The sequence below is a fragment of the Physcomitrium patens genome, chromosome 17 (assembly GCF_059467195.1).
Source record: "Physcomitrium patens ecotype Gransden chromosome 17, ASM5946719v1, whole genome shotgun sequence".
Classification (NCBI taxonomy): domain Eukaryota; kingdom Viridiplantae; phylum Streptophyta; class Bryopsida; order Funariales; family Funariaceae; genus Physcomitrium; species Physcomitrium patens.
This window is the reverse complement of record NC_143426.1, coordinates 13,050,488-13,062,251: the sequence shown is the minus strand read 5'-3', so window position 1 is coordinate 13,062,251 and position 11,764 is coordinate 13,050,488. Positions and strand designations below refer to the sequence as shown.

General features: G+C 30.3%; 2 protein-coding genes across 5 annotated transcripts; both read left to right on the top strand.

Moving 5' to 3' along the window:
- The first annotated feature begins 601 nt into the window (after positions 1–601).
- On the top strand, positions 602–7,246 carry LOC112294291 (disease resistance protein L6-like). 4 transcript variants are annotated; one of them, XM_024544583.3, is made up of 4 exons: positions 666–823; positions 1,344–3,687; positions 3,905–4,975; positions 5,233–7,246. In XM_024544583.3, the coding sequence occupies exons 2-4, from the start codon at positions 3,595–3,597 to the stop codon at positions 5,725–5,727; spliced, it is 1,659 nt and encodes a 552-aa protein (XP_024400351.2). In that variant the 5' UTR covers positions 666–823; positions 1,344–3,594; the 3' UTR covers positions 5,728–7,246. The 4 variants fall into 4 exon arrangements, 2 of the variants coding, with proteins under 2 accessions (XP_024401006.1, XP_024400351.2); XR_016497996.1 differs by lacking the exon at positions 5,233–7,246 and having other exon boundaries at positions 3,905–4,061; XR_016497997.1 differs by lacking the exons at positions 666–823; positions 5,233–7,246 and having other exon boundaries at positions 1,478–1,614; positions 1,987–3,687; positions 3,905–4,061.
- On the top strand, positions 5,809–8,320 carry LOC141046439 (uncharacterized). Its single transcript, XM_073540356.2, has one exon. It carries the CDS (start codon positions 5,809–5,811, stop codon positions 7,612–7,614), a length of 1,806 nt encoding a protein of 601 aa, XP_073396457.1. The 3' UTR covers positions 7,615–8,320.
- The last annotated feature ends 3,444 nt before the right edge of the window (positions 8,321–11,764 follow it).

Here is an 11,764-nt window from a genome sequence, read left to right as displayed (position 1 = left end):
AAAGTTTAGGATTAGTAAGTTCTATATTAAAGTTATAAGTTAAAAATAGATTATTAAAATAGATATAAAAAATTTAAGTATTGGTTTTAAAATTATTTAAGATATATGATTTAGTCTTAGAATTATAGATTTTATATGTAAGGTAGAATACAAAATATTATTACAATAAAAATTGTGTGTTTTTTTTATTTACATCATATATATATATATATATATATATATATATAGTAATTTTTTTTGTATCAATCCAAGTTACATATCTTTGTCAATATAATAACATTCATTATATATTATTAATATATTATAGGTACCAAATAATTATCTTTAAATATAAAATATATATAATATAAATTATATATTTATATATCATAGTAATTACATGCATGATTTATTTTGTCTAAAAATGGTATTATTATATGTATTTTTTAAATTTTAATTATTTCTATAAAGTATATAATAATTATAAAATAGTATGTGCATGTATATATATATATATATATATAGAATAAGACTATTTTTTTATTTGGATGAAATATACTACTTAAGTAAATCAAATATTGTGATTTATTTATTTTTATAATATTTTAATTTCAATTTCATAGGGGATTGCGCGTCTCCGCATTATTTAGGGTTTGTCGATGGTCCAGGGGTTTGGTGGTGGCCGCCGCAGCTTGTGGCACTGCGCGGTGTTCAGAGGCGGAGGGAAATTTCTCTGTGGGATCTTTACGTCGGAGGAGAGAGATTCACCAATACGTGGCTTGGCACTGTCGGAGGTTGCGGAGTTTTGGTTCGTTGTACGGTTCACAGTGGTTGCTGCATCAGGGTATGCGTTAGGGTATGTATTAGGTTTCGAGGGGCTTGCATGTTGCGTTGCGTGGCTTTCGGTGTTCCCACGCGTATCATGATTGTTGAGATACCTCACTTCTCCTTTCCATTTTCAGTGTGGGATAGCCATGAATCATTGATTTTGTGCCCCTGTAACCTGTATTAGTTTATTTCTCCTCTAGGTGTCCTGTCGGGCTGTAGTGTCAAGCCCCCGTGGTTTGAGGAGCATGAGAGTTGTGTGGAAGGTGATTTCGTGTCTGCACGACTGATCCGTTTCCTGTGCCGGAGAGGGTCCAGTCTGGCTTGAATGGAAGTGTCAAAGTGCTTTTTGGTGGAGAGCACTTGAGGCGCTCGAGGTTTTGCTGTATTCTTCAACGCCTGGTGCATGTGTATTTGAGAAGCGGCGCTGAGCGAGTCGTGGTGGAACGATTGCGGACAATCTGAACTATGAGATGTGATTTTCTTTAAACCTGATTGTTAAACGGCAATCTTACTTGTCATCCTTGCCTTGGCGGCAGATGGTTGAACTGCAATTTAACAGCCTCTTCGGTATCCTCTACGACAAAAGTTCTGGAGAGTGACTTGTGTATTAGGTGTGTTATTGGTATATTCTCCAACGCTTGGTGCATGTGTATTTGAGGAGCGGCGCTGTGCGAGTCGTGGTGGATCATTTGCGGACAATCTGAACGATGAGACGTGATTTTCTTAAAACCTGATTGAGAAACGGCAATCTTACTTGTCATCCTTGCGTCGGCGGCAGTTTGTTGAATTGCAATTTAACTTCTTTCGGTATCCACTATGACAAAAGTTCTCTAGAGTGACTTGTGTACTTTGTTACATAGATATTTTAAATGTTTGAGCTTTGCATCTTGTTGGTAGATTATTTCATTTTTGTGTAAAAGTTTTAGGTAGATTTCTTTAAGTAGAAGTAATTTAAGGTTTTGATGTTTGACATAGGATTAGTAATTTTTAACATAGGTTGAAATGAGATTATTAAAAATATGTACATAAATTAAGTGATGGTTTGGTTTTAGAAGTATAGATTCATTTTTTTTGGATAAAAAAATGGTATGGTTTGTGGAACAATTCATCTAAAAGAGTTTGAGAAGATTTTTTGAAATTCTAAATACATTTAACATGTTCTCTACATGTGGTGAGAAGGTGAAATTGATTTTATTAGTTTACAAAATCAAGATGGGATATCTTTTGGAATTATTCAAGAAATGTATATACATGGTTTGGAGTTATTTACATGGTCTCTTCATGTCAAGATCTTCAAGCACCATGGAACAATATGAAGAAATATCAAACATGCAAGGTATTTGTGGAGATACTTGGGAAGGTTCTAAAGCTTACATAGGAGCATTCAAGGTTTTATTGAAGAGAAAGTACATGTTGAATAGAAACCAATGTACTAATTTGTGCAAGAAAATTGAAAATGTTACAAAGATTTTTGACAACTTAATAACTTGCACCAATGATAAATTAGAGTTTGGACTTCTATTAAGTGAGCTATTTTTTATACTGAATAAATCTTACTCTCTAGTAAAGAAGTGTGGAAAACCAAATTGGTGTGAAGAAGCTATATTCCAATTCAATAACAAAGAGACTTTTAGAGAACTAATACTAGATTTAAAATGTTGTTGTAATATTGCAAGTGATATGCTTTCAAAGCATAATTCCTACAAATTTGAAGACATTATATTTAATAGTTTTGATGTTGCAACATGTCAAGAAGTAGAAGATGATATTATACTTTTACATGAGCGGTTGATTCATGCAAGTAAAGAAGAAGATTTTGAACATCATGTATTAGTAAAGCATCTATTACGAAGGTACAAAGACTTGTATTACATAGAGATTGGAGAATTGGATGCTTTGAATTTTACAACAGATATGACAAGTCTCAAAATCATAGAATATGTGAAGGAAGAATTTGGAACTTTTGGACAAGTTTATAAATCCAAGTGGTTGGGACTTTTGTGTGCAACTAAAAAAATTCATGTTGCATATGATAAGTTTTTCATTAAAGAAGTGAACATTCTAGCAAGTGTAAGCCATCCAAATTTGATAACATATTATTTTGCAATGAAAGGTAGTGCTAATGGAAATGTTGAATCTTTTGAAACAAATGACAAAGAAGAATATTTGTATATTGGAATGGAATTGATGCAAAACAATTTGAGAAATATGTTGGAAGAAGAGAAAGAGGTATCTTATATTTTTCTCATTGACATCATGCATCAAATTGCAAAAGGAATGTGTTACTTGCATGACATGCACATTGCACATCGTGATCTAAAGCCTGAGAATATTTTAGTTAATATTGTGGAATCAAAGATTATGAATAAGATTGTTCGACATGCTATTGTGAAAGTGATTGATTTTGGAATGTCCAAGATTGAAGTTGGAAGAAATTCAGTAGCCACAGAGAATAATTACATTTATGGTAGTCTTAAATATACGGCTCCAGAGGCACTAAAAAATAGATTTCAAACAATGGCAATGTGTCCTTTTGAAGCTGATGTTTACTCATTTGCAATGATATGTTCCAAGATTCTTTCACGAAAAGATCCATTTTATGATGTTTGTGACATGAAAAGGATATTAGAAAGAATTGAAAGAGGTGAAAGACCAAAGCTACCTTCAAATTGTGATGACTTGATGGAGCTTATTAGAGAATGTTGGAGGTTGAAGCCTTTGCATCAGCCAAAGTTTGCAAGCATTTGTGAAAGATTGAACTCATGAAAATGTAAGTTTTTAGTTGGAATGAATGTCCCAAATGCACCATATTTTGGAGTATCAAAGAACAACTACCATCAAAATGATGAATTGCAACAAACACTTTATCGATTGCCAAAGGTAAGACTTGTACTAAAAGTTATTGAAAGTATATAATGAATTTATTAGATTGCTTAAACTTTTTATTGGCACATACTCTTGTATGCTTATAGTGAGGGTTAGATGCCTTTCCAAGAGTATTAGTTGATAAAACTAGATTAGAATTAAAAAAAAGTATTATTATGATTATGATTACTAGTATTCGTATGTTAATATATGGTTGAATTTCTAATTGTAGGTTCATTTACTTGACGAAGATACATTTGGTAGAGAACAATATTTATCTCGAATAAAAAAAGAATGTGTAAATAAAATGAAGGTATTGTGTCTTGTTGGAATGGGTGGAATAGGCAAGACCACATTAGCAAAGGCTATATTGGCTGATGTAAAAGACATATATGATGCATCATGCTTTGTTGAGTGCATTGAAAATGGTGTTGATTGCTTTACAACTTCTTGCAATATTTTAGAACAATTTAAAGTCAAATCAAAACCAAAAGATGTTGAAGAAGCTCAAAAAATGTTGAAATCATTCTTGATGAAGAACAAAACCATCTTTGTATTTGACAACGTGAAGAATCAAAGTCAAATTGAAGATGTTGTGCCTATGGATGACATATATACCAACAATGGTAGCACATTGGTTGCAACCACTCGAGATTCAAAAGCAATAGAGTATTGTGGTGAAGAAGTTTGTATAATAAATATTGAAGAACTTGATGAAGAAACAAGTATGAAGTTATTTATCACTCATTCTTGTGGCCAAGAAAATTTGCCAAATGAATTAGTTGAAGTTGGGGAAAAGATTGTAAGAGCTTGCCATGGCCTACCATTGAGTCTTAAAGTTATGGGAGCATTTTTGAGAGAGAAGAAGAGATTGAGATGTTGGGAACGAGCTCTACAAAAGTTGAAAAGGGGAAGAGAGTTGGATGGAAATGAAAACAATAGTAACTACAAGATTTGGAAGATACTAAGAGTAAGCTTTGACAATTTGAAAGATGAAGAGAAGAAAATATTTTTGGACATATGTTGTTTTTTTAGTAATGATGTATATCCACAAGGCATGTCAAAAGAAAGAGCATTGCGAATGTGGGCTAATAGTCAAAAAAATATATTTGAAGAAGATATGGAAGTTATATTAGATACATTGATTTACCAATCATTGGTAAAAATAGACAAAGATAAAATTATTAGAATACATGATCAGCTACAAGACATGGGAAGAAACATTGTTGAGAAAGAAATGGAATATAAATACACACGAATGTGGAATTTGAATATAGATCTATTTTATGGATTTTCAAACAAGGTAATTTTATGTAACTTTTATTCCAATTGCATGCACAAAACTAATAATAGCATTAGATAAGAATGAACAATTAAAAATTGGAGGTTTTTTATTTATATGTTATGTTATTTATATTATGTATTTTAGATGAATATTGAAGTGAAGTTATAAAGCTTAAATATGAATCTTGTATTGTAAATAGATTTGTATGTGCATTAAAAGTGTCATTAATGCAAAAATTATAATCTAATTGTGTATTTAATTGTTTTGGTTTTTAGTTGGAGGGATTATTTTACAACAACATACACAACAATATTATAAGTGAATTAAGAAGTGATTCTTTTTCATCACTTCAATTTTTAAGTTGTACTATTGGTGATTTTGCACCTAATATTGTTATAAGAATAATAAGCATATTTTTTGTGTTGATAAAACATTCTCTTAGTTTAAAATGTTTTCTATTAGATATGCCTAAAAGAAAAAACTTACCAAGAGAATCAACAAACAAAGCATTGCAAATGTTTCATGACGTAAATGTTTGGAAAAAGTTGGAGAGTTTAAATATCTTACAATTGAGAAATTGTTCTTTTATAGAAACATTTCCAAATTTTTTTTTTAGAATACCTACATTATTAGAACTTGACTTAGAAGGATGTTCAAACTTAACCATGGTACCAAATGATTTGGAATATATGACTTCTTTGACGATACTAAATTTAAAAGATTGTATACAATTATATTCATTACCAACATCAATAGGAAGTCTTCTCTAATTGAAAAACTTCAACATAAGTTATTGCCCAAGCTTGATATCATTGCCAAATGAATTGGGCAACCTCACATCTTTAACTACCATGAATATAAGTAATTGCTCAAGCTTAATATCATTGCCCAATGAATTGGGCAACCTCACATCTTTGACTACTTTAGATGTAAGTATTTGCTCAAGCTTGACATCATTGCCAAATGAATTGGGCAACCTCACATCTTTGATTACCTTGGATATGTGGGGGTGCTCAAGCTTGACATCATTGCCAAATGAATTGGGAAACCTCACATCTTTACCTACCTTGAATATGGGGGGGTGCTCAAGCTTGACATCATTGCCAAATGAATTGGGCAACCTCACATCTTTGACTACCTTGAATATATGGTGGTGCTTAAGATTGACATCATTGCCAAATGAATTGGACAACCTCTCATCTTTGACTACCATGGATATGTGGAGGTGCTCAAGCTTGACATCATTGCCAAATGAATTGGGTAACCTCATATCTTTGACTACCTTGAATATAAGTGAATGCTCAAGCTTGACATCATTGCCAAATGAATTGGGCAACCTCACATCTTTGACTACCTTTATTGTAAGTCGTTGCTCAAGCTTGACATCATTGCCAAGTGAATTGGGCAACCTCACATCTTTGAGTATCTTGAATATAAGTGGGTATTCAAGCTTGATATCATTGCCAAATGAATTGGGCAACCTCACATCTTTGACTATCTTGAAGATAAGTGGGTATTCAAGCTTGACATCATTGCCAAATGAATTGGGCAACCTCACATCTTTGACTACCTCGTATATGTCGAGGTGCTCAAGCTTGACATCATTGCCAAATGAATTAGGCAACCTCACATCTTTGACTACCTTGAATATGTGGGGGTGCTCAAGCTTGACAACATTGCCAAATGAATTGGGCAACCTCACATCTTTGACTATCTTGAATATAAGTTCTTGCTCAAGCTTGACATCATTGTCAAATGAATTGGGCAACCTCACATCTTTGACTACCTTGAATATGGCGAGGTGCTTAAGCTTGACAACTTTGTCAAATGAATTGGGCAACCTCACATCTTTGACTACTTTAGATGTAAGTATTTTCTCAAGCTTGACATCATTGCTTAATGAACTAGGCAACCTCACATCTTTGACTATCTTGAATATAAGTTCTTGCTCAAGCTTGACATCATTGTCAAAAAAATTGGGCAACCTCACATCTTTGACTACCTTGAATATAAGTTATTGCTCAAGCTTGACATCATTGCCAAATGAACTGTGCAACCTCACATCTTTGACTACCTTTGATATGTGGAGGTGCTCAAGCTTGATATCATTGCCAAATGAATTGGGCAACCTCACATCTTTGACTACTTTAGATGTAAGTATTTGCTCAAGCATGACATCATTGCCAAATGAACTAGGCAACCTCACATCTTTGACTACCTTGGATATGTGGGAGTGCTCATGCTTGATATCATTGCCAATTGAATTGGGCAACCTCACATCTTTGACTATCTTGAATATAAGTGAATGTTCAAGCTTGACATCATTGCTAAATGAATTGGGCAACCTCACATCTTTGACTACTTTAGATGTAAGTATTTACTCAAGCTTGACATCATTTCCAAATGAACTAGGCAACCTCACATCTTCGAATATCTTGAATATAAGTTCTTGCTCAAGTTTGACATCATTGCCAAATGAATTGGGCAACCTCACATCTCTGACTACCTTGAACATAAGTTATTACTCAAGCTTGACATCATTGCCAAATGAATTTGGCAACCTCACATCTTTGACTACCTTTGAAATTTATGAGTGCTCAAGCTTGATATTATTACCAAATAAATTGGACAACCTTACATCTTTGACTTCAATTTGATGTATTTGGATACTCAAGCTTAATATCATTGCCAAATGAATTGGGCAATCTTACATCTTTGACTACCTATAATATAAGAAATTAATGAAGCTTGATATCATTGCTAATTGAGTTGTGTAATTGTCATTATTGCTAAATGAATTAGGATAATTAACTTTTTTATATGTTTTGAATCTAATGCTTTGTTTTGATAATAGAGTGGTCCAAACAACTTGATACCAATTGATTGGAGGTTTAACAATAGAACCTTCTATGATTTGTTCTATATAATCTAGAGCAAATAAGATGTTTTTTGCTATGACATTGAAATGCACATGCTTGAGATTTACAACTAATAAGTATAGAATCTTTTATCTATAAATAATACTCAAAAGAAATATCCTTTTGATTAACTTGAAGTTTAAATCTTAACTTGTTTCTTAGACTTTTATTTTTTTTGTCTTCTTTTTTACTCTTCTAATTTAGACAGTGTAGCTTTGTAAAACAAATCTATTAGTTATAGTTCTTTTTGTTTTGGCTATAAGCATACTTGAAATTTAGAACAACTCTTAGTTAAATAGTCTAAATATTCTCAATGTTAGTAGAATGTCAATATAGTCAACAAAGGATATGTTGGACCCAATGAAATTTGGTCAAAAGAATAGAACAGTTGGTGCTACAATTCTTAATGAGTGCAATAGCAAATTTCATAGGTATCATTCTTTCTCATCTTTTCTTCATGTTGTCATTATTTGTGTCACTTTGCTTTGTGATAAGTCTTTTCAAGATTTTATTGTTGTACTTTGTATTTACTTACCTACTTGATATTGAATAAACACAAGCTAAATTGTGACTAAATAATTTGGTAGTTTCTATTTAGTTTAATCTAAAATTTTAATGAATGTCATTTCAATTTTGTTTCTATTTATTATATTAAAAAGAGAATCATACACATATCCAAGATTTAGAGGATAGTGTTAATGACAATTCTAAGCAGTTTAGAAGTAAATATTAAGACACAATTTTTTTTTGTATATAGTATTTTCACAATGCATGTGTATGGCATAGATCTAGAATTTGGAGTTGTTTTAAGGAAATCACTCCATTTAGTTGAACTCACAAGAAGTGAACAAGTAGATCGGTTTGGAGCTACAAATGATAGATTGAAAGAAGTTCAATATATCATCAAATCTCTCTCAGCCTTAGGTGATGTTACAATTACAATGGTACAAAAGAGTGGTCATATGTCTTCCAAGAATAGCAAGCTTCTACAACTTCTAAAGAATTCATTAGGTATTGGAAGATAGAGATGTTAATGATTAGTCTTCACATTGACTATGGATATTTTCTATTATTATTTATTATATATAACAATATTAGTTCTAGTCCTTTGATATGGTGGTTATTCAATGGTTTTTATAATGATTATTTAACAATGTGTGATTATTTTTTGTTCATCATTCTTATACATGTGGTTAAGCAAATATATTGATGTTTGTACACACAAGTCCAAGTGTGGATTCCTTTGGAGAGATTATTAGCACATCAAAGTTTGCTAAAAGAGTTTTAACAATTGAGCTTGGAGCTATCTGTAGTAATAAGGAAAGTGGAGAAATTCAAAATCTTAGAATGTAGGTATAGTTCGGAGCCTTTGCTCTTGGAGATGTATTTTTGGCACCTTATTCTTTTAGATATGTGTTTTCATTTGTTGATAGTGCTACATGTAGTTTTATAATTTTCTAGTAGTACCTTCTTTTTTTACTCATTGAAGAGTATATCCAATGTATGACAATGTATCTTTTTTACTCATATCTTGCAAGTTTTTTCTAGGATATCTATTTGTATCTATTTGATAAAACCATTATCTAATCCTTATCTTGCAAAGATTAGTAAAGGTATATTTAATTTGACTAATTATAATTATCAATCTTTTAACCCTTTTAAATTCTACTTGATTGTCAAGATCGCTTTACTTAAAGAAGTTGTTATAAAGAAAGATTCTAAAATTAAATAACTTCAAGCTTTCAAAGAATGATATGAGAGATGTAAAAGTGGTGTCAACACAAAGAAGTTAAGATTTAGGTTACTAAAATCATTTGCTCATGTCCATGCAAGCATTAATATATCTATTCCTCTTAAATTTTAGATGACGTAGAATGAAAATAGAAGTGGGACTATGGAAGTATGTTAATTTTTGTAGAAAAATTTGTAATAAAGAGCTTAAAGAATTAATATAAGTAGAAGATATTACTAAAGATTAAAAAAATATAATGGAACTAAGTTATAAATTTTTAAATTGAAGGTGATAAAAGCTAAGCTTTGATGTTTCTCTTATTAAAGACTTGAGTTCAAAATCAATTCTAAGTTAGTTATTATTTACAAAGTTTTTCTTCACTATTACATAGAATCAGCACCCAATCTTTAGATTAATTTCTTTTGAATTGACATTCTGAAATTTTTATACCACTCACCTATCTTTTGTAGTCTTGATCTACTATGGATAAGTTATCTAGTCAACCAAAGTCCCCTTTTTGTAAAAGTACTAGATTTTTCCATGTTTTTGAAGATCCAATAGAGCTATTATTGTTGTCTTCAATATGCTCTCCAATGAGTTCTCTTATTGAGCTCTATTGTTAATAGTTCTCTTATTTGATGTCATCAAAGATGGAGTGAACACTATAAATAAAAAGCTTAAATTCATAAAACATCAACAGAATGGCTCTAGAACTAGAGTTGGTAGTTAGACTTCTTTGATTTTTGGTAAAAGAGATTGATAATAGGCAGCTGAAAGCTTCAAAAAGAAGTCAACACCTTGAAGCAATTCTAACAAACAACTTTGATTCAAGTTTATCTTGCTTGAAAAAAGAAGTGTTGGCTAGAGAATTATCAGATGGATCTCAAGAAACACATGATAAATTACCAAAGATAAGACTTATATTAAAAATTATAGAAAGTATATAATGAATTTATTAGATTGATTGTATTTTGTATTGGCATACATTCTTTTATGCTATTGTGATGGTTAGATGCCTTTTCATGAGCGTAAGTTGGTAAAATTAGATTAGAATATAATATAAGTATTATTATTATTCTTTTATTAATTTATGGTTAAATTTCTAATTATAGATTGATTTATATAATAAAAAGATATTTGGTAGAGTATAATATTTATTTCAAATAAAACAAAAATATACAAATAAAATGCTTTATCAATGGCAATACATTGAGATTTAAAAGCAATAAAGCATTGTGGTGAAGAAATTTGTAAAATAAATATTTAAAAATTTGATGAAAAAACAAGTATGAAGTTATTTATTATTCATTCTTGCAGCCAAGAAAATTTTCCCAATAAACTTATTGAAGTTGACAAAAATATTATAAGACCCTGCAATAGTCTATTATTAAGTCTAAAAGTTATAAAAGTATTTTTGAGAAAGCATAAGAAATTGAGATGTTGGGAGCAAGCTCTACAAAAGTTGAAAAGAAGAAGAGCATTGGATGGAGATGAAAACAATAATAACTACAAGATTTAAAAAATACTAAAAGTGAGCTTTGACAATTTAAAGATATGTATCTACAAAGCATGTCTAAAGAAAGAGAATTTCAAATGTGGATCAATAGTCAAAAAAATATGTTTAAATAAGATATGGAAGTTATATTAGATACATTAATTTATCAATCATTGGTAAAAATAGAAAAATATAGAATTATAAGAAAACATGATCAGCCATAAGAAATGGATAGAAACATTGTTGACAAGGAAATGGAGTATAAATACATATGAATGTAGAACTTGAATGTAGATTTATTTCATAGATTATTAAATAAGATAATTTTATGTAACTATTATTCAAATTGCATATATAAAACTAATAATAGTATTAAAAAAGAATCAATAATTAAAATTTGGAGATTCTTTATTTTTATATAATATAATTTATATTATACTTTTTAGATATATATTAATATAAATTTATTATGTATAAATATGAATCTTGTATTGTGAATTGATTTATATATAAATTAAATATATCACTAATATAGAAATTCTAATCTAATTATATATTTAATTATATTAATTTTAATTAGAGAGATTATTTTACAACAACATAAACAATAGAATAAGTGAAATAAGAAGTGAATCTTTTTCATCACTTCAATTTTTAAGTTG